The sequence below is a fragment of the Bidens hawaiensis genome, unplaced genomic scaffold, assembly GCF_021521415.1.
Source record: "Bidens hawaiensis isolate Kalapana, Puna unplaced genomic scaffold, B.hawaiensis_p1.1 tig00010668_1, whole genome shotgun sequence".
Lineage (NCBI taxonomy): Eukaryota > Viridiplantae > Streptophyta > Magnoliopsida > Asterales > Asteraceae > Bidens > Bidens hawaiensis.
The window spans coordinates 617022-641650 of NW_027491816.1; the positions used below are offsets into that span (position 1 = coordinate 617022).

The window sequence follows — 24629 nt, forward strand, 5'->3', positions numbered from 1 at the left end:
ACTTGGTGTGTGGAAGCTGGTGGATCTCCCCAAAGGACAGAAGAAAATTGGCACTAAGTGGGTACTAAAATGTAAACGTGACGATCGTGGAGTGATTGTTCGCAACAAAGCCCGCCTGGTGGTCCAAGGGTTTAGGCAAATCGAAGGCCTAGACTACAATGAGGTATATGCTCCGGTTGCTCGTTTGGAGGCAATCCGGATGTTCTTGGCGTATGCATCTTTCAAGAAATTCAAAGTATATCAAATGGACGTCAAGAGTGCCTTTTTGTACGGTCACATCGAAGAGACCGTATATGTGGCACAACCTCCAGGTTTTGAAGACCCATATCACAAGGACAAAGCCTATCTGCTCAACAAGGCTTTGTACGGTCTTCACCAAGCCCCGAGAGCTTGGTATAAAGAACTATCCAAACACCTTCTGAACAACGGGTTTAGAAGGGGAACCATTGACTGCACACTATTCTCAAAAGAAAAAGAAGGAGATCTAATTATGGTACAAGTGTACGTGGACGACATCATCTTCGGGTCCACGAATAAAACACTTTGTAAGGAGTTCGAACAAGTGATGAAAGAAAAATTTGAAATGAGCTCCATGGGTGAGATGAAGTTCTTCTTAGGACTTCAAGTTGATCAAAAAGATTCCGGTATCTTCATTCACCAGACAAAATACGTCAATGACATCTTGAAACGGTTTGAGATGTTGAGTTCTTCTTCACAGGGAACTCCTTTAGAGGTTAATCACGGGATTAATCCTGACGAGAAGGGTGAATTGATCAATCCAACTCACTATAGAGGGATCATCGGATCTCTAATGTACCTGACTGCTTCTCGGCCAGACATAATGTTTGCTACGTGTCTCTGTGCACGTTACCAGTCAAAGCCGAAGGTCTCCCATCTGATTGCAGTCAAAAGAATTTTGCGTTATCTGAAGGGTACTCCAGATTGGGGTCTTTGGTATCCTCATGATGATAACTTTGATCTACATGCGTACAGTGATTCGGACTATGGTGGTTGTAAACTCGATTACAAATCAACAACAGCAGGATGTCAGTTCTTTGGAAGTCGTTTAGTAACGTGGCAATGCAAAAAGCAGACGTCAGTCTCCACTTCAACAGCTGAGGCGGAATATATTGCGGCTGCCAGTTGCTGTTCTCAAGTTATTTGGATTCAGCAACAAATGCGTGACTACGGTATTGAATGTTCTACTACTCCCATATATATTGATAATTCTGCTGCAATTTCAATTACCAAAAATCCGGTCCATTTTAGCAAAACGAAGCACATCGAAATTCGATATCACTTCCTTCGTGATTGCTACGAAAAGAAGTTAATCGATGTGATAAAAATCCCCACTCAGGAACAACGCGCTGATCTCTTCACTAAAGCATTTGATAAACCACGGTTTTTATATTTACTAGAGATCAACGGCGTTAAACGTATATCAGATGATGTTCCTGAAGATATCATTTAAATTGTTTTCATTTTTTCTTTTCTTAAAAATTTGAAAAAGTCCAAAAAGATTTTGTTTTTTATAAATTCTAGGGGGAGAAAGGTTTCAAGAAAAACCAAAAACAATATAAAATACAAAAACCCAAAAACATTAAAAAAATTTCAAAATTTTGAGAAGTTGATCTTGTTACAAGAAAGGTGATAGTACACAGACGCTATCATACTGAGACATCAAAAAGATTTGTTATGTCTGTACAGCTTATTTTCATTTTTCAAATATTAAATTTTTATACATCACTATCGCTTAAAATTATGTCGGTTACCTCAGTTTGATGGACACATTTTCGGATGTGTGTTGGTCCTTACTTCTACTAGTAGATTATGAGGATAGCCATTAACCAGATGACTGAAAGTGATCGGGGCGGGTTTTGATGGGTCTTTATTCTTTCGCTGAAAAATAGTCGGTTATACTTAGTTAGAAGGACACATACTCGTATGTGGTCGGTCCAGTTGATCCATTGGATCTTCAGGATAGCCGTTTACCTGAAGACTTTGACTTGATCGGGGCGAAATAATTTAAACGTTATATGTTTTAAAAGACATTCATATATATTCAGAAAATGAGAAATTGATCCAACCTTGGAAAATGATAGATACACTGATTCTGTGTGCTTAACTAGTGAAGTTATTAGGCTTAAAAGGCTTTAGAACGGTCATTGTGTGTCATGGTAGCTTTTTATGGTGCGTAAAAGTAGATGTGATACAAACTAAATCTACTCGATTTTACGTGGAAACTCCTTAAGAGTTTTGTATGTCTTCATATATATCTTTCCGAATGATAGGCAGAAAAGCGATTACCCAGTCATACACGAGCCCATAAGTGTTCTGATTCCCGTAAAGATAGTGTGTGAAGAAACTGCAGTGATCCAGATTCGGGACTTGCAATTGTTTACTACTCTGAAGTCTATGTTAAAAAAAAAAAAAAAAAAAAAAAAAAAAAAAAAAAAAAAAAAAATTACATTATGAGTGATTGAAACATTCTAGAGTTAACAATGTCAAGACTTCTCAATCATGGAGTAAGAAAGAAAGAAAACGGGAAGCAGATGAAGACACTTACAACTTTAATCAGACACTATGGGTCAAGGTCAATTCGGGGTGACTTGGGGAAAGCCAAATACGCTTTGAGAATAGATAGGAGGCATCATAATCTCTGAGTTGATACCCACTTAAATTTTGAGACATAATTGAACCTAACTCGTATCACAGAAACGATGAAAACCATTTTAAGTTATTTACATGCTCACAACCTGTTTCTTTATGTCATAATACAGCTAAACACGGATCTGTGTGACAGTCACGTAATTAGTATGATTCCTGTTCGGATCTTTCTCACAAAAAGAATATTCATTATGTCTTGTTTAACTTCGTTTATTCGTAAAAAAAAAAAAAAAAAAAAAAAAAAAAAAAAAAAAAAAAAAAAATCTCAGTAGACAGTCATATACGTCTGTATGATTTCTTATTATAGATCCTTCTCAACCAAAAATAATGTGTTTTAAATTTTTGTACAGTTGTTTATTTCAGTTTGAATGTTATAAAAAAAAAAAAAAAAAAAAAAAAAAAAATTTATTCTGAATTAATTTTTCTTTAATTTTATTCTGCTTAAATGACGATGAGAAATCATCGTGACAGGTTGTCTGATCCCTGTCCCCCTCTCTGTAAATATTTTGATAAAAACCAAAAAGATTTTATTTCTATTTATTTTTCATTTTATTTATTTCTCGTGACAGGTAGTCTGATCCCTGTCCCTCTCTGTAAATAGTTTGATAAAAACCAAAAAGATTTTATTTCTATTTATTTTTCATTTTATTTATTTCTCGTGACAGGTAGTCTGATCCCTGTCCCTCTCTGTAAATATTTTGATAAAAACCAAAAAGATTTTAGTTTTATTTTAATTTATTTTATTTTTTTCTGTTTGTTTAAGAATCGATGAGAAATCATCATGACAGGTAGTCTGATCTCTGTCTGTTCCTACTAAATGTTTATCCAGTGTGTAGGAATGAAAGAGAAACTTCATGCAGGTTGCTAAATGTTCATCTGTGCAACAGGCTATGCATGAAAGAAAGAATGAAGAGACGAGAAAACCCAAGGATGTTTGAGCCTGATATTTTTCAATTGTTACTAATGTCTTATGATCTATCTGTTCTGTAGGAACGAAAATCTCAGGATTGGAAAATATCTAAGAAAACTAACCAAATGTCAAAAGTTTATGTTTTCGTGCAGGTTCAAAGGCATCACGATCGATGGACGGGAAATAAGAAATTTAAAAATTTATTTTTCAAATGTTTTCCCTCATTCGATCGAATAGGTTGCTATTCGAACGAATAACTCGATCGAATGAACAGATTCGATCGAATCAGTGGTTGAGGAATGTAAACAGTTGCGAAGAGACTCATTCGATCGAATAGAATCTCATTCGATCGAATGGTCCAAACGAACAAGTCCGTTCGATCGAATAAGTCCAAAAATAGTATAAATATTCAAACTCATTCGATCGATCAGTTTTATTCGAAATATTTTACGGATTTTTGCTCTCAAATTGATTTTCCTCAAACCCTCTTTTTGATCCGATCATATTATTCGATTTTTCACGTAGATCACGAAAATGTAAGTTTTACATGTTTTTAACCGTGTTTTGATCGAGTTCTTGATCGTTTAAGTTTTCCGGGTTCGGGTGTTCTTCGTTTCTGGGTTTCTGTTTGAATGAGTCGAACCAGTCCATTCGATCGAACGAGTTTCTTATTCGATCGAATGTGACTTATTCGACCACTAGTTCGATCGAATCAGAAGTCAACGATAAGATCTATCTCATTCGATTGTCTGTGATCGAACCAGATCTCATTCGATCGAATGAATAGCTCAACCGATCGAATGTGTTACTCGTTCGATCGAACTAGTCCAGAAAATTTGAAAAGTTTAAACGCATTCAGTCGTTTCAATATCTGTTCGTTCTAACACGTTTAAGTTTACAGATTCAATGGCTGAAGTTGCAGTAGTGGTTGCTCAGTACAAAACGTCCATCAAGCACAACATCGTGGCTTTTCTAGACGAAAAGTCGAGCCACGGGAAAGACTTTGCAACGGTGATAAAGTTTTTGAAGAGGTCAAGGATTTTTGGACCTATCTCGAGGGTCATTGAGCCGATAATGTCAATCCAACAGGAATTTTGGAGAAATGCCACGCACGACAAATCAGTCGTGCCGTCGGTTATTCGCTCCACCGTTAGAGGGCATGCAATTGTTATATCTGCCCAGGTCATTCGAGAAGTCTGTGGATTTGAAGATGATGAATCAGACCCGACCTCCCTACATCCTGCTGCAACAAGAGGATGTTTCGCACGTATGAAGTATGACGGCGACCTCAATGCCGGTCTGCTTCATAAGGCCAACTTGTGCCCCGAGTTCAAATATTTGGCACACGTTGTGATGCACTGCTTGGGCCCTCAACGAACCAGCTTTGACAAGCTGAGGGAAAGCATGCAGTTCACTGTAGCTGCTTTGGTGATGAACCGACCATACAACTTCTCTCAGATGACTTTCGGTCATATGGTCGAGAACATCACGTTGAAGCAAGGGAAAAGTGAGAAGTTTCTACAGTTCCCACGGTTCGTGCAAATGATTGTCGATACTCAAGCACCAGGGTTACTGAAAGAAAACGAAGGTGATGTGGTGAAACTGGACCACATGAAAAATGAGACTCTCAACCGTCTCAAATCTTACAAGGAACGTCCAACCAGGCCACCAATCAAAAGATGCTTCGGGCATTTGGTGAATCCGTCTTACAGGGCCCCTCCTAAAAGGAAATGGAGAAATGATACCAGTGACTCAGACGTCGAAAACTTACCTTTGCATTTTGGGGCTAAGTTAAGGACTTGGGTGATTCCTATCTTTGGCATTGTCGCCTTGGACATATAAGCAAGAATCGCATGCAAACTCTTCGCAAGAGTGGTATTCTAGAAACAAATGAGTATGATTCATTTGATGTATGTGAATCTTGTTTACAAGGCAAAATGACAAAGCAACCCTTTAATAAAACTTTTGAAAGGTCAAAAGAATTATTGGGTATCATACATTCGGATGTATGTGGTCCTTTTAGACCAATGACTAGGAATGGTGAAAGATACTTCATTACCTTTATTGACGATTATAGTCGATATGGTTATGTGTACTTAATGAAACACAAAGATGAAGCTTTTGAAATGTTCAAAGACTTCAAAACTGAAGTAGAAAGACAACTTAAGACAACAATCAAAGTACTTCGTAGTGATAGAGGAGGTGAATACCTAAGTGGTGTATTTCAAGATCATCTTAAGAGTTGTGGAATTATTTCACAACTTACTCCACCTGGAACACCACAACATAATGGTGTGTCTGAAAGGAGAAATCGTACCCTATTAGATATGGTTCGATCGATGATGGCTAGAAGCACTTTACCTCTATCATTTTGGGGCTATGCTTTACTTTCCGCTGTTCGCATATTGAATATGGCTCCAACCAAGAAAGTGGAGAAGACACCTTTTGAAGTATGGCATGGAAAGGCTCCATCGCTATCATTCTTAAAAGTTTGGGGTTGTGAAGCTTATGTAAAGCAATACACCCCAAACAAATTAGAAGTCCGATCCACTAAGTGTATCTTTATAGGTTATCCTAAAGATGATTTAGGATATTACTTTTACGATCCTAGTGAGCAAAATGTTATTATTGCTCGAAAGGGTAAGTTCTTGGAAACTAAGTTCCTTGAGGAAGGAACTAATAGTAGAACAGTGAAATTTGATGAGGATCAAGAATCACAAGATGATACACAATTGGTTAATACTAGCACTCAACAAGAGGTTGTTGAAAGTGATCAAGTGGTTGATCAAAACACACAAAACGTTCGCAGATCTGGTAGAATTAGCAATCCACCTGAAAAATATGGTTTTTTTTGTAGAAGGTTGCTACGTGGTAGATTCGGATGAACCGACCACATACCGTGATGCAATGTCCAAGAATGATTGTGACAAATGGCTTGAAGCCATGAACGTTGAGATGCAATCCATGTATGACAACCAAGTTTGGGAATTGGTTGAACCACCACTCAACTCCAAAGCTGTTGGAAGTAAGTGGGTTTTCAAAAGGAAAACTGATATGCATGGAAACTTGGATACTTATAAAGCAAGACTTGTAGCTAAAGGTTTCACTCAAACTCAAGGGGTTGATTATGATGAAACTTTTTCGCCTGTGGCAATGCTAAAGTCTATTAGGATATTATTTGCCATAGCTGCACATTATGATTATGAAATCTGGCAAATGGATGTCAAGACCGCTTTCCTAAATGGATATCTTGAGGAAGATGTCTATATGGTTCAGCCTGAAGGTTTTGTCGATCCAAAACATCCTAATAAAGTATGCAAGTTAAAGAAATCAATCTATGGATTGAAACAAGCATCTAGAACTTGGAATCATCGTTTTGATGAAGAAATCAAAAGTTTTGGATTCATCAAGAACGCTGATGAGGCTTGTGTGTATAAGAAAGCTAGTGGGAGTATAATTACCTTCTTAGTATTGTATGTCGATGACATTCTACTATTTGGAAATGACATTCCAACCATGGAAAGCGTTAAGGCTTGGCTTGGAAGTAGATTTTCCATCAAGGATCTTGGTGAAGCTGCCTATATTTTGGGAATAAAGATCTATAGGGATAGGTCAAGGCGCTTGATAGGTTTGAACCAAAGTACATACATTGATAAAATCTTGAAAAGGTTCAAGATGGAAAACTCCAAGAAAGGTTTTGTACCTATTCAAAGAGGGACTATATTGAGTTCAGCTCAATGTCCAAGCTCAAAGGATGAGCAAGAGATGATGAAACAAATCCCATATGCTTCTGCTATAGGATCCATCATGTATGCGATGATATGTACTAGACCGGATGTGTCATGCGCTTTGAGCATGACAAGCAGATACCAACAGAATCCAGGAAACAGTCATTGGATGGCTGTTAAAAACATATTGAAATACCTTAGGAGAACTAAGGATATGTTTCTGATATATGGATCTGGTGAGGAGGAACTCGCTATAAAAGGTTACACGGATGCGAGCTTCCAAACTGATCGAGATGATTCTCGATCACAATCTGGGTATGTGTTCACTCTTAATGGAGGAGCTGTCTCTTGGAAGAGCTCAAAACAGGAAGTGGTAGCATTGTCCACTACAGAATCAGAATACATCGCCGCTTCATTGGCAGCTCAGGAAGCTGCATGGTTGAAGAAATTCATTACTGATCTAGGGGTGGTCTCTTCCATTCAAGACCCCCTAGAAATCTTTTGTGACAACGAGGGTGCGATTGCACAAATCAAGGAACCTCGTTCGCACCAAAAGACAAGGCACATAGAGCGGAGATTCAACTACATAAGGGATGAAGTTGAAAAGGGAAAGATATGTATTCGCAAAGTTGGAACTGATCAAAATCTTGCGGATCCATTCACAAAGCTCCTAGAAAGACCGAAACATGAGCGTCATGCGAGTGGCTTAGGACTTCGATATTCTAGTAATTGGATTTGATCTATTTTGTATTAAAGTTTAAAAGACTTTTGTAATTTAACTCTTTTATATGATTATGGAATCTTGAGTTAAATTCTGATTTTGCATGTTTAATCCATGAATAAGTTATCTTATTCTAAAAGTCCGTAGTCGATCACATTTGTGGGAACAAATATGAAGCAAGACTATTATGAACTAGGATTGGTGGATATTCATAAGGAATGAATATGGAGCATAGGTTTGCTGCCAAGGTTCATAGATATTTGTGGGATACAAATATTGGACTGACCCGCTCTCAATATTACTACATGGAGTCGATTGACTTGATCATTAGTAATTTTGAGTAAAGGAGAATTTCATATTATCCTTAGACCTGAGATGTATACTGGGTCTTGATTTTCACCAAGTATTACACTTTGACTCTCCCCTTCGCTATTCGTAAAAGATGGTACATAAGGATGAGCTCAGGTGGAGTATAAAAGTGATAGTGAGAGGCGTATACAGTCAAGAAGGAATTTGTTCCTCTTATGTGTTGAGAGTTTAGATGTCTAAGGCCTGATAAAGTTGAATTGTAAAGAGAATGATCGCCTATGTCTCTTAGATCCAACATGACATCTAGTAACAAAGGGATATAATGATAGATTCACCTAAATCATATCAAGTAAGGAACTTGAAGGGATGATGTTATTGAATGGCACTTCGTCAAACACATTAGGGGTGGTGAACTGTTGTTAGGCGGTATTCACCACTTGCATTAATTTTCTATGTATCTCGTGCAAGTGGGAGATTGTTGGAATTACGTGTGCCCGAGACACATACTTATACTAATGTGGCTAACTGTGTTTGATCCAAGTCGGGTCATACCCAATAACAAGCTAGACGACACCAAATGTATTCTTTAATGATTTGATCATTTAAACGAATACCGAACACTACGTGTTTAGAAAATTGGTTTTCTAAACAAACACACTTGAGGATTTAAATAAATTATCTGGATAATTTGTTTATATAAAATAATTATTTAATTGGTTAAATAATTACATAAATGTATGTGCATTTTATAAAAATGAGTTTTATAAAATAAATGGAGATGTTTTAAATGTTAAAACAAAACAACTATAAAATAAATAAAAAAAAAAAAAAAAAAACCGGCCACCCCATGTGGGTGGAGGTTTTGGTCCAACCAAATGTTTTGTCCTTTTGTGTTGACCATCCCTTTATATCTCCATTCAAATTACATGCATTTGAGTCTTGTCCCCTTCTTGGATTCTCAAGTAAACTTTTGAATTTTTCAAACTCTTTTCTCTCTATACACCCCACGGCTCATTTGGGGATTTTGGGAGAGCTTGGTGAGCTTGTTTTGGTGTTCATAATTCCTAGCAATCAACTTGGTGTTATCACAAATAGCTTGGGGTATCACACTCTTGAGGTCTTCTTCTTTGGAGGCTTGCCATTCATCCACCATCATCTTCAACAACTTGCTTGTTCTTCTAAAGGTAGAAGAAGGTACAATTTACATTTTGTGAGCATCTTGTTCTTGTAATTTTGATCCTTGTTCATTGGTTTTTAGTTTTAACATAATGGTATGTTTATAACAAGTTTTAAAATCTAAGCTTCCGTTGCGTTTTCTAGTTAAATTTGGTTAACTTGAACTTTGATAATCTTGTATAAAAACCAACAAACTTGACGTCAATAATGCCTTCTTAAATGGCCATCTAACCGAAACCGTTTACATGGAACAACCACCGGGATTTGTAAACCCTCAATTTCCAAACCATGTGTGCCGTCTCAAACGTGCTTTATACGGCCTCAAACAAGCACCGCGTGCTTGGTTTCAACGCTTAAGTGCGTTTCTTCTCACCCTTGGTTTTCAATGTAGTCGAGCTGACCCGTCTTTGTTCATTTACAAAGTGAACAATGTTCTCTTATATCTACTCATTTATGTAGATGATGTTATTATCATAGGTAACAATGAAAAGGTGATTAATGAGTTTACAAGTCGCTAAATAAAGAATTCAAGATCAAAGATTTAGGTGCCTTGAATTACTTTCTCGGCCTTGATGTTACACAAAACTCATCTAGCCTATTTCTTAACCAAACTAAATATGCCCATGACATTTTGTCTCGAGCCGGTCTCCTTGATTCAAAACCCGTGGCAACACCTCTCACCACTACTGATATGTTTACATCAAAAGGTACACCTTTTCATGACCCCACCTTTTATCGCTCATTAGTTGGCGCTCTTCAATATCTCACCATCATAAGACCGGATCTCTCATATGCCGTAAATCAAGAAAGTCAATATCTTCAAACTCCAACTACTGCCCATTTTCAGCTTATCAAACGGATCTTACGGTATGTAAAGGGCACATTAACTTTTGGATTAACCTTTGACCGACCCTTAAAAACAACATTGGTGGGATATTCTGACGCCGATTGGGCACGTTGCATAGAAACTCGCAGATCTACATATGGTTACTCTATCTATTTAGGAAGAAACTTAGTTTCTTGGAGTGCAAAGAAACAACCAACCATCTCCCGCTCGAGTTGTGAGTTGGAATGTCGAGCTATGGCAAACACCGCGGCCGAGATCATATGGTTAACTCATCTCCTCCATGAATTACATGCATTTCCACCTGATCGTCATACCCTTTTATGTGATAACAAGAATGCATTATTCTTAAGTCAAAACCCGGTATTACATAAACGAGCTAAACATATTGATATTTATTATCACTTTGTTAGAGAGTTGGTTCTTGCTGGTCGTCTTCACATTAATTTGTTCCAACCACGCTCCAGGTAGCCGACATTTTCACCAAAAGTATTCCGCGTCCTCTCTTTGAACGCTTCCTCACAAAACTTCGTGTTGGCCCACTACCTTTTCGCTCGAAGGGGGGTAACATCGGTTAACAAGGAATTAAAAATTCAAATATGGTTAACCGTCAATTATGTAAAGCTTTATTCTCTGCTATTATGGAGGCTAGATTAGTGGTCAAATATTTATATATATATATTGTATCTTTATTGTTTCAATACATACCGAGCATTATTATCCTCAAAATAATGATGAGTAATTGAGTATAATAGGTTTAGTTGGGTGGTTGTTTAAACAATCACATAGATAAAGCAATAAGTACTAAACTCTGATGAATTTATTCATGCTAATTCTTTGAACTAAACACCAGCCATCAAACTATTGGCTATTTCACCTACACATAGGGATAGTTCAATTTATTAAGGACCATCAAATGTATATAAGTTTTGACCAATATTTCACCTACACAAAAGGGATAGGTAACTTATTCAAGGGTACTGAGATATACATTTAACGTTATTTTAATTCTTAGAGATGTGACATCATGCATATTTGCGGTGGGGATCCTATATTCCTTGAACCATTTTGGATGCAGAATGCCGCTGATAGTGCAGTCGTCATACCAGGATGGCATCGTATGAGTTACTGATTCAACGACAACACTATGATGTCAACTGAGCTTGAATATTACATTCGCAAGCTACATTCCATTGTCGGGAATGCAGTCACCGAAGGACGATACATGGTTTTTGGTGTTGGGTCATCCCAACTCCTAAGTGCAGCAGTTTATGCTCTTTCCTCAGAAAACTCTTCTTCACCATCCAACGTCCTTGCTTCCATACCGTTCTATCCGGTAACAAGTTTTAATTAACGTACTTTAATATCTCTACTAGATTTATTGTAATTATTTTTGTTGGTCTATAGATGTATGAGGGTCAGACTGTGTTTTTCAACTCGGATATTTTTAAGTTTGAAGGAGACACAAACTCATGGCAAGCTAATAATTCAACAAATGACATGAATGTAGTTGAATTTGTAACCTCACCAAACAATCCAGACGGGGAGTTGAAGAAACCGGTCCTTGTAGGGAAGACGATCTACGATCATGCCTACTTTTGGCCACATTTTACACCTATCCCAGGCCCTTCAGATCATGATCTCATGATTTTTACTCTTTCTAAGCTCACAGGCCATGCCGGTACACGTTTTGGGCATGTTTGTTTATATTTGTCATTTGGCACATGGATTTATATATAGGGACGCGTTCACTATAGAAACAGTTTTACTTAAAACATTATTATGAAGTTGTATAAATACCTTCTTTAACCATAATATATAAAGCGATTAGCGGGTTATCTACTATTGAATCAACATATATGTCTGTTGATTATAGATGGGCGATTATCAAAGATAAAGATGTATATGAGAAGGTTTCAAAATACATCATGGTGGCTGATTTGGGGATCTCAAAGGATACTCAACTAAGAGTTTTGAAGCTGCTAAAAGTAGCAATTGAAGAAGTTGGAAAACCGCTTTTCGAATTTGCTTATAACAAAATGAAGGAGCGTTGGGACGGTTGACTTCAGTCTTCTCAAAGTCAACTAGATTTTCAATTCAAAAAAGACATCCTTTGCACTGCAATTTCTTCAACGAAACTAGACTACCATCTCCAGGTTAATTATTTCATGTTTATCTAACCATAATAGTCCATGTTGCTTTTAAACCGTTAAATACTTATTTTTAAACGCAATATCAAACACTCCTTATTAATTTATACTCGTATTATATCAAGTAACTTGAAATTTCTGGTTATACGTGTTCATTAATTACAGCTTACGCATGGGTAAAATGTGAAAGAGAAGAAGACGAAGATTGCGGTGCAGTGCTAGAAGCCAGAAACATCAAAGGACGTAGTGGAAGCACATTTACAGAAAAAGATCGTTATACGCGACTTAGTCTCATCAAGAGCCAAGATGACTTTGAGTTGCTTATGCAACGACTCAATGAGCTAGTGTCTACTGAAAATGGTAGCGTCCAGACAATATGAAAGGCTCAAATGAATCATGTTTACAAGGATTAATTATCATATCTATTAACCTTTGGCATAATAAAAGCTTGTTGGATAATTCTTAAGGCAATCCTAATCTAGTTGCCAGCTTGGATGTAACATGTTATTGAAAAAATAAGAAAAAAGAAAGAAAGATTGATTTTGTTTCTTACGGATGTATAAAGTTTGATGCTTATATAAAAAAAAGTATAGCTTTACTTATGCAACTATATAACACAATCGATAAGTATGGCACCTCTAAGCCCTGATTATACCACTTGTCGACACCATACTTGTCATTTGCATTTTTGTTTTGTTTTGTTTTTTTTTTTCTAATTTTTTTGTTATTTTTTATTTTAGTTCTAGTATCCATGAAATAACGGAAGTCGACCAAACGTCAATTTTGTGATTTTTTTGTGTGATTGAATTCCGGTATCAACAACCGTGATATCAACAACCGTGATGGAAACCAACTGATTCCGCCTAGACTCGTCGCCTCAACATCGGGGACCGATAATGCTCAAGTTTTACCAACAAACACCACCCCATTCTTGCACCTCAATTTTTATATTAACCGTTTTTCGCTTTGGTACCGTAACGGAAAACTGCCGAATGTCAACTTTGTTTTTTAGCTTTGGTATCCTAACAAACGTGACGGTAACCGACCGAATTCACGTAGACTCACCATTTTGTTTTAAATCTGGTAACGTAACCACTACTACAAAATTGGGCTTTTGAGACCAGAGTTTCGGTCGCAAAACAGTAGCAATTGCCTTGTTGCGACCGTGTTGCGACCAAAGATTGGGTCGGAAAAACACACATCGCAATTGCCATGTTGCGACCAAGTTCCGACCCCTATGATCTTGCGACGAAATTTTGCAACTAAGAAAACGGTCGCAAATGTTGCAACCGGTATGAAATGGTCGCAAATATTGCAACCGGTGAAAAACGGTCGCAAATGTTGCCACCATTGCTGTGCGGTCGCAGATCCTGCCATCATGTCTTTTGCGAGCAACCTGCTGCAACCAAATTTTCTAGCAGACTAATTTCCGATCGCAATACAATATCAAATTTATTGTAAAAACAAAAATATTCATAAAATCATATATGTGTGTGTGTGCGTGTGTGTGTGTGTGCAAACACATCAAATTACAAATTTCTATTAAAGATTTTAAAGATGTTCAATATTAACAAAAAAGTTATAGTTCTTATAAGCAAATAAAAAAATGTTATTCTACATGTACACAAAACAAAAACGAAAACAAACATTTTAAGCAACTAGCAGGTAAGCCCGCGTTTCACAACGGGTTACAGTAACAGCATTAACTACATCTCTTTTCTTTTGCTTCTACTCCTTTGCCTGAAAAAAAAGTGTATGATTTGTTATTTATGATTCCATATATAATAACCAACTAAACTTGACCATCAGCTAGCTAATTAACCCAACCATAAGAAAGTTTTGCCCTTGATCACAATTTGAGAAAATACTAAAGAAAAATATTACAGTAACAAATAATACCTGAGTTGGAACTTGGAAGGTTATGAGACGCCTACTTCATTCTGAAAATATTAACTAGGATCCCAAACAACACTTCCACTACAAATATTAAGCTCATGTTAATGCAGCTATAAACCTGTTCACCCATCAGCAGAATATATATCAACAAAGGTTTTGTAAATTAAATATTAAATCAAATAAATCTGTTGCAAATAGTAAAAGAAACTAAAAAAGTATATCATATGCCACAGAAGCACAATGTAGCTTCAGATATGAAGATAAAAGTAACTACCTCAACAGATTAAAAAGTTGCTTGCAAAATTGGGATAGCAAACAACAGTTTCATGATCCACCAAAAACACAGTACCGGATTTGATCATCAGCATGTACCTCCTCGGACCATAGGAGCATCTGCATATACAGGGACAAGTTTAGAAGTGTAAACGTTATATAAACATAACCGATACATTTACTTATTTTTCACAAAAGCTCCTTAAGTGCATTGTTTACTCCCAAATATACTATTTTGTTTTAGCCAAGATAAAAGTTAACAAGTCACTATCCAAAACCTTTTTCAAAAGTGCATGCACCGTAGACAAGTTTAAGTACTTAAATATTCAACAGTTAATTTAGAAAGTTTTGCAGGCACTTTTTACATGTTGAAGGACTTTAATATACCCATAGTTATCAAATGCGATAAGCGCTCAAAAGCGTAGAGGCTGGGCCTAGCGCCCAGGCAATAAGCGCAAAAAAGCGCCTGATTTTTTTTAAAAAAAAAGCGCACATTAAAAGACAAAGTTTTAACTAAAATAGAGCATCTTAATAAGAAAGCATACATTCATTCTTCCAATAGTTTATAAAACAACCGAAATCCAAAACATGAAGTAGTACCAAGTACATCATAATAATTAGAAAAACCAAAAACTAAAACAACTTAATCATCATCAAACTGAGAAGAAACCATTTGCTGAATCGAATATTAAAGTTACATAAGATTATAATAAATAAAGAACATAAAATGCAGAATAAAGGAAAGAAATTCGAAAATAGGAAATTAAGAACAAAACTAACCTATAATTTCTTAGTTTCTTGATGATTTTGTGTGCTATATAATTAATTATGGTATACTGGAGTTTTAGGTACTCTTAGAAAATAGGAAAAGGTTGTTTAAATGATATTTAATACACATGGGAATGCTGGGAACAGTTACTGCTTTTAAATATCTAGGCATGCAACTCGCATTTAATGCGCCTGGCGCTTTAAATGCGCTTAAGCGCAAAAAGCGCACGCTTTTAATAACTATATACCAAAATTAGTTTTTGAAACTTTTATTAAAACCCACATGAAATTTTTTTCTGGCCAAACGGTTTGCCTGAAAAAAAAACCTACATCAAATACCTTGTAGATTTTGTGAGAAACGACCTCCAGTAGTCGAAGACCAGCACATACATGACATAACTTAACCTGATCCACTAAACATTAACCACTTAGTCAACATACATTAAAATTAAAAAAAGAAGAAATTATTAATAAACAATACATTTAGCAAATATAAAGACACTAAGACAGAGCACTAATAGCAAAAAATATTGTTCGTTTTACCTTACATTTGAGTAAGTTAATTACACATCCGACTGTGCATTCCTTTGGCAATCTAATAGTGTATATATCTACCTAACCAATTAAAATGATGCATCAGTAACAAAATACTAAGTCAAACATAAGTCAAAAGTCAACACTAACTTCATCTTTAGTAGCATAATGAAAAGCAACCTTTAGAGTCTTCAGTCATTGAAGTTCTAGCAGCAAGATATCCAATACTTTATAATACTAACACTATATGTCTTTGTCTGTTTGACAAAGAAATAAGCATATTCATTATTTACTATAAGAACATTATAGAGGTAAGCATAGTTTTAGATGGGAATATAAAACTTACAAGTCCTGAGAGAAGTCATCATCCTTTGGTTCCAATAAAGAGAGTTAAGAAACAAGTGGCTTGAGTCACAGATTCGATGGCTCGTCCAGAGACCTATAAACATTATCAAAGCGTTTATATCAATCAGTAACTTATGATTAGTTTGGTAATAGGTAGCATTGAAAGTTAAGTAAAAGTACCAACATAAATTATTATATGTCCTATTACAAAAGATACAAATATACACAAAAGTTAGATAAAATCTTACTAGAACAAAAACATCTTTAGTAGGGAGCATTTTAAACTCAACGAAACTCACTCCAATATTTTAGCCGACAATCTAACAGCACCTAACAGATTGTAGCATACTGCAAAAGAGGTTAGATAACTGATGTATTAGCTCAACAATTCACAATGTTTGATGTCATTAATGGTATAAAATTGAGTAGCTAATGAGCAATATTGGTGTTTCAAAGTCTAAAACTTAACTAAGTGAAAATAAGAACTAAAAGAAATTGAAAAGAATATGTTAAGTCATGAAAATTTAGTAAAAACAGTTGACTACTGAATTACCTTATAATTGTCCTTGACATCACTAACTGCAAAAAAAATCTTAGATCCAGTAGCCTCATCTAGTGAATCAGATATCTTAAAGTAAAAGTTTAAAACTATTATAATAATTTATAATCTACTTAATCAATTAGTAATCTTATACCTTTCACTCTTCTGTTTCAATCAATGCAGCTCATTTTCACCATCTATATTTGAGTGTCACCAACCAAAATAAGAAATTTATTTTAATGTACAAAAAGATGCAAATATACTTAACATACTACATTTATTGAAGCATCAACATGATCATCCAAAATTGATGTTGACTTTCCCTACAGAGAACATCACAGTCAATTGAACAATCACAACCTAACAAAGCTTTTTTTTTTATTTGAACGACCAACAAACATTGAATTGCCAAGGTAACAAAGCTTAACTAGTAAGATTAAAATAACGCCAAATGGCAATTTACATTGTACATTTGTACCAAATTAAAACTTCAAAAAAAAAAGATCTTGGAAGTTACTTTTTGAAGGAAATTGTGCGTACAACGCTGTGTTGAGTGGCAATTGTACATATATATCTCTAAGCATAAAAGAGGATACACTTAAAGAAAGTACCTAATAATGTGCAAATAATGCAGCCAGTATATTTATAAAGTATCTTGTAGTAATCAAATGTCAATTGAGCACGAAGTAAAATGAATGAGCAGAAACAGTCATATATCAGGAAGTTAAATAAAATGAAATGTTGAGATTAAACTACTAAACAAGCCACTCAAGTTACCAACAGCTATCTTCAGAGAAGGTATATGAGTAAAATATAATCAAAAACAGAAATCTAAAGTGTAAATGCATACACAATTACACAAAGAGAGGAATGAAAAAAAATTAGAAACACTAGGGCTTAAAAATATGTTTCAGATATCCATATAAACCAACTATTAGCAGGTTAAAGATGATCAATAGACCAAAGTAGAGGATTAGAATTCATAAAAGTTAATTTTCAACTACTTGTTACTAATTAGCCAAACTAAAGACCATTAAAATCAATGCATCATATAAGATCTGATTAGCATAAGACAAAATCGAACAATAAATGTTATAATCACAGGAATCTATCTCGAACAAACAGAAATAACATAACAAGAAACTTATCATTTACTGTCATCAAATATCAAATCCACAAATCAATCAAGCACAACGCCACATATATACATTTTAAACCAATATCACAATAAATGAAAACCCTAACGAAGTGCTTGCTCAATTCGAGCATTTCACATATCAAATAAAATATATGTGGTAATAAGATAAACTTACAAATTAGAAGCTTCATCGTCACCATCTGCCATGAATCCAAACCCTAATTTACACATTCGAAGCTTCAAATGAACATAAAACCCTAATAATCGAACAAACTCTGTTCAATCGTTACCAAATGAATCCAAACCCTAATTTACGCAATAACATAAGCTAATCAGGTGTGTAACCTAGTCTATTAATTTCAATTTCGCACAATAACAATGAAATAAAGGTATTAGAATGGCGTACCAGTACTGTGAAATCAGAAATCGAAAACGAGTAGTACCAGACGAATTAACAGATTGACATGTAACATATATGTGTGAGTGGCTGAGAAATTAAACGTGCCGAAAGAAATAATCAGTGGAGTGAGAGGTGTCGGATGATGCTTCACGGCGGACGGCAGCAATGGCGGTTTCAGAGGTGCCGGTGATCGTCGGAGGAGCAGATATGATAAAGTTAGGGTTTCAATGCTTGGGCGTAATTTGCTTTTAGAAGTCACAGACACAACTTAACTTTGGATTTTATGGGTTTGTGGAAATTTTAAGTTTAATTGAAAATTAACAAAGTCTTACGTAATTAAATTAATTTACCTATTGCTACCCCTACGTTCGTTGCAAATCAAAATCAAAACTACATTCAAAACACCGACCGCTCTGTCACCGGTTGTAAAAACACCGACCACTTAAAATAAGCGGTTGCAAAAACTCTAATCACAAAAAAGGTTGCAAAAACTCCGACCGCTTAGTTGCGGTTTCAAAAGTTCCGACCGCCTAGCCACTCGGTAGCAAAAACTCCGACCGCCAAACCACCGGTTGCAAAATATTCCGACCGCTTAGCTACCGTGTGCATTTCGGTAGCAAATTTGCTACCGTTTTTTCGATAGCAAATTTTGGTAGCAATTGCTCAATTTTCTAGTAGTGAACGCACATGATGATAACCAACCGGATGCCGATGTTTTCTTTGTTTTAGCTCCGGTACCGTAACAAACGTGACGTAAACTGATCGACTTTTTGTACACTCACCGTCTCAACGTTCGGGATCAACAACGCTCTATTCTTCCCAACGTATGGGTTTTACTGACATACGCCACCCATTAGTCCACCTCAATTTATATATTTTATTTTTGGCTTTTAGTGACTATCGCGACACCGAAACCGATCGAATTCACATCGACTTATCGCCTCAACTCCCGCCCGGGACCGACAACACTTAGGTTTTACCAACCTACCCCGTGCAACATGCCGGGTAAAACCCTAGTTCATAACATTGAAAGTGTTTGCAAAAACAAATCGTTTAAATATCTAGGCTTAGAAGAGAGAAGTCTTGGGGTTCAAATCTCATATACAAAAATAATTAGAAAGAAAGTTATAATTAAAAATTAAATACAGTTTTTTGTTTATCCGTTTGATATTTTCTTTTTTGTTAATGACATAGATAATATCTATCTTTTGTGTATTAATATAAATTTAGGGATGCTATAATATGTCGGACATAACACGTTAAGGCATGATGACCTGTGATTTTAAACACGAACACGATACGGTTACTAATCGTGTCATTTTTCAAGCACGAACTTGTTTAGTAACATGTTAACATGTTAAGACATGTTAAGGGACATGTTTAAAGATACAGTGAATAATACACATGTAACGAAACCAAAATGAGCATAAATGTCTTAACTAATAGATAATTCTTAATATATTTGAAACAAAAAACCATAAATCAAAAATATACTGGAAACAAAAGACGACAAATCCATAACAAAATTGAAACATAAAACCATAGAAGCAAATCATAACATTCATAAATAAAATATCTGGTTTTGATGGGCATTATTAGTGAAATGTTGTTTGTAAGTATGAATTTAGGTTTAAGACTTTAAGAGTGTATGTATATTTATTTTTTTAATATGAAAATCTACACAGTTTACTAACACGTTAACATGTTTTTAACCTGTTAAGACACTAATTCAAACATATCTTAAACAGGTCGACATGTTAATATATGAAACCAGTTTGCCACACCCTAACCTATAGAATAAAATACTGGGGCGCGACCTAATTTGTATTATAGCTCAAAGACATTAAAAATAATAATAATAAGTGTCAATTTCTATTTTATTCATTCTAATCATCGTACACAAGAGTTTCACAAAACAAAATAATTCAAAACATTACATTAAACTCAAACTAACAAAGTATTCTGTGTTTTTATTAAACCTAAAGTATAACTATTGTCTTGCATCTTCAATCATCCCTACCTAAGATATGCGTAAAAATATATATGTTTTGTTAACAATAATGTTGAGCAAGTAATCACAAGTTTTGAGATATATATAATGATAAAAATGATAATTTCTTGTGATAATGTGTATTACGTCAACTAGCAAAACATAAAATAAAAGTGTAAGGCCCCGATCCCGGTGCCCTACATTAGCGTTGGATTTACTCATAAACACAGTTCTAAATATCAGAGTTAATTAAAACTATCGCGGAATAAAACTAAAGGTCAACCATTCATTACAAATATTCATAAACTTGTCTTTTAAAACGTAAATAAAATATAATATCAAATCATCATGACAAATCTTCAGATGCCAGCCTCTTCAGATCCTGCTATGTGTCCCTGTCAAGCCAGCTGCATCAGTCTATTAACCTGCGTGCATACTAAAAGTCAGCTACTCTGAGTGAGTTCTAGTTAATCAGGCAACATACATTACATTCACATACTTACATATATACATATCCGAAAATACATACATTCATTTTCCTTACATACTTACACACATACGTACATTCATTCTTTCTTTCATACTTACATACATACATACTTTCATTCATACATATACGTTTTAAAGAGCATTCCGCCCTATAACCTTCGCAGATATTATTAGGGTTTGTTCCCTACATTCGCAGATATTACTAGGGTCTGTTCCCTACATTCGCGGATATTATTAGGGTCTGTTCACTACATTCGCAGATATTATTAGGGTCCTAATGTTCCCTACGTTTGCAGATATTATTAGGGTATGTTTCCTTTTTAACCATACCTTCCATTCGTCATATAACCATACATACCTTTCTTTATATAATCATACTTTCGTACATACTCATTTCATTACGTACTTTCATACATACATATTTCATGCTAGGCATACTACACATTTCATTCCATGTCGATACATGCAATATTTTGAAGATCGTTCATGCACTAACAAACATTCATTCATAACATTCATACATATTATCACATCAATCATTATAGCATACACTTACCATTTAAGGTAAGTGTATTAACGTTCACATTGAGTATGCACACAGCCCCGAAAACATAGCAAGGAAGTGGGGCTAGAAACTCCCCAGAATGCGGTTACGTTCACCGTTAATGGTTATTCCTTTCTTTAGCCATGCGCGACTAACTGTATAACCATTACACGTATCAATTAACTATCACTACCCATATCATGTTTCTAGTTTAATTATAACCCTCAATGAACGGGGGTCCGGGGGCAGTGCCCTTGGAAGCGGGGTTCTAGGGGCAGCAACCCCTAGCGGGTCCAAGGGGTAGAGCCCCTGGCTGGGGTTAAGCTGCCAGGTCAGCTTGGAAAAATTTTATTTTCATTAACTGTTCTTAACAAATTTTCCATTAGGATTCTATAATAATATTTTATTGTTAATTCACTAACCCTTTAAGGTATCTTTCATCAACTAATAAAGTTCGAGGACTTCTTTGTAATTAATCTATATTACTCTAAGTCCAGATTCCTTTCTGTCATTCTTTCAAACCCTTGTTCGTTATCCAGTTCGTTAACGAATGGACTCCTTCATTATTTCTCTATTATAGCGAATTGGCATAGCGAAAGGTTGTTCATTCGTTATTCTTCCTTAACGAATGGGCATAACGAATGGCTGCACATTCGTTATTCTTTCTTAACGAATGGGTATAACGAATGGATGCTCATTGTTATTCTTCCTTAACGAATGGGCATAATGAATGGCTACTCATTCTTTATTCTTCCTTAACGAATGGCTGCTCATTCCTTATTCTTTCTTAATGAATGGGCATAACGAATGGCTGCTCATTCGTTATTCTTCCTTAACGAATGGACATAACGAATGGCATAGCGAATGTAGCTAATTCATTAGTTTTCCGTAACGAATTAGGGTTAGTTCAGAGAATGTCAGAAAGATTCTCTAACATCCCTTATCCTCTTATGCTGTTTTCCGGCACCGTCATTACCGTAAAACCGAGTTCTCGCCGGAAAAGCGAGATCTCACCCGTTTTTCCACCGTTTTCACCGTTTACATCCAATTCGATCCAGATCCGAGCTAGGGTGACCCCTAAGCTCGTCTTTTGATCGTTTTATGCCTGATTCCTTCTGGGTCTCGTAACTTTAACGGTTGAGGGTGTCGGTTTATCGTTTCGCGAATAGATCTAGCGGGTTTGGATCCATATAATATCATAACGTTATTACCTCGGATCGATGCTCGGGTTTTCTTGGTTATTCCGGCTAGAGAGAGAAATATGAGAGAGAGCTTAAGTGTGTGTTTTGAGTGGTGTATAGAATGGGTGAGAATGAGTGAATTAATGGACAATTAAGATATATATATCATGGGTCATGGGCTTAAGCCCATGGTCTTTTCTCCTTCCTTTTTAATCCAAGTCCATCACCCATATTTATTTAACCCAACACAAGCCCATCTCATAATCACTAGTATTATTATTTTATTAACTGAAACGAAAATAGAATGTTACAAAAAGTGTCTTTTCAACATGCCACTATATTCGGACATGTTTACTCGGACGACGTATGATCATACTATGAGGATGAGATACCAACCAACCAACCATAATAGCTATAACACATAGTCATATAACATTTAGAAACTAATCAAGAAATATAATAGTATGCAAATAGTGGAATTATGTATGAGTATATAAATGTATAATAAATAAATAATAAAGTTGTGTATGAATAAAGTCCTCATAACAAAAATATAAAAAAGAGAGTGTGATTACTCACCTTGATTGGTGAATGAAAAGATTGTGTATTTGGTTAAGCTTGGGTGAGTCCTAATGAGTAATCCCTAAATACAAGTAATTATTCTTTAGAATATGTGGATAAATAAAGGTCAAATAAACATATAGGTTTTAAAATAACACAACTAGAAGTTAAAAAAGCAACAAAAACGAAATCAGTTTTGGACAGATTTCTGTCACCGCTTGCGTAAATGTTTAAAAATATCAATAACTACTCAAAATTTATAAACATCTCCAGTCAACTAATAAATGTGTAAGGAACAACTTTTCTTTAGAAAGATTACCCATATTCGGACCGAGATCGGCTAAAATAGTCGATCTTCACAGAGGGTACAAACCTAAGCACTAATTTTAAAATAACGATTGTGAAGCCATACAAAAGAATAAAATACAAATAAACAATAGTTAGGCCGTAACGAAATAAAGCTAATTATAGGGGTTTTCCTTGTATCTTTCCAGTTTTTTATGACCAAGTTATTGCTCGACCTTTGTCGAACAATTCTGTTGTCAAAATTGGAACATTGTAAACAACAATGTTTTTTATGCTTTGAAATGAATTTTGATTAAGAGAATTATGAATCACTTATGGTATGATAAATACAATATGTTTGGTCATGTATCATCAAAATCCTAATAACTCTTGAATTTAAATAAATAAAATAAACAAAAATTTCAAGAATGTAAGAACTTGTTAAGGTGTGACTATTAAGGATCATATTGCATTCTTATGTTCTTTGTCTCCTCCACCCTATACACCATAGTGTATAGATTAGGTGTGATCATAAACATAATTGGGTGATGGTCTTAGAACCAATATTACAATAAGAAAATAAGAAGAAAAAAAGAACAAAGACAAGAAAATATATATGAACAAAACTTTATGTATACCTTGTGATCTTGAGATGAACAAACACAAGAAAATATAAATTGAAATCTCCATTAGAAGAATTATTATTAGAGAGAGGAGAAGAAGAATGAACAAAGGAAAATGATGGCAATAAGGGGCTATTTATAGTTGTGATTAGAAGAGGGTTAAGTATGTAAGTCTTGAAGAGAAAATTGTGTTTGGAATATGCTAGAAATGTGCTTTTCTTTTAATAGAAGGCGCCATATAAAATTGGATGATGTGATATCATTCCTTCAAGCTGTTGAACATGAGATGATTGAGAACCACATGCTCAAATAATATAGACCAAGCTTCCCTATTGCAAATTCTTTGATTGCTCCGATGAGTAATTTGTCTACATGACCTCAACAACAGCTTCCTATTATTGAAGAACAAACTGATTTCAACGCAGAGCCTCCAAGAGTGTATCCTGTTACACCTACTTTTACTCAATCTACTTAGCCTAGATTCAATGTTCAAATGTTAGAAGATGGAGACACTTCTTCAATTACAAGTGGCCATGCTCCCTATGTGCTTTTGTTG

General features: G+C 35.4%; 1 protein-coding gene, 1 long non-coding RNA gene and 1 pseudogene across 3 annotated transcripts in view; 2 read left to right on the forward strand and 1 right to left on the reverse strand.

Annotated features, from left to right (window-relative positions):
- Positions 1–24629, forward strand: part of LOC143535846 (protein WHAT'S THIS FACTOR 9, mitochondrial-like) — a 69835-nt pseudogene that overhangs the window by 14329 nt on the left and 30877 nt on the right. The window lies entirely within an intron of this gene.
- LOC143535847 (tryptophan aminotransferase-related protein 3-like) lies at positions 11332–12906 on the forward strand. The gene is made up of 4 exons (XM_077029987.1): positions 11332–11691; positions 11763–12049; positions 12232–12511; positions 12671–12906. Exons 1-3 carry the CDS (start codon positions 11503–11505, stop codon positions 12416–12418), a joined length of 663 nt encoding a protein of 220 aa, XP_076886102.1. The 5' UTR covers positions 11332–11502; the 3' UTR covers positions 12419–12511; positions 12671–12906.
- LOC143535845 (uncharacterized) lies at positions 14404–16491 on the reverse strand. The gene is made up of 4 exons (XR_013135780.1): positions 16323–16491; positions 15782–15847; positions 14676–14794; positions 14404–14482 (listed from the first exon to the last, which is right to left on the reverse strand). It is a non-coding gene; the product is annotated as an uncharacterized LOC143535845 (long non-coding RNA).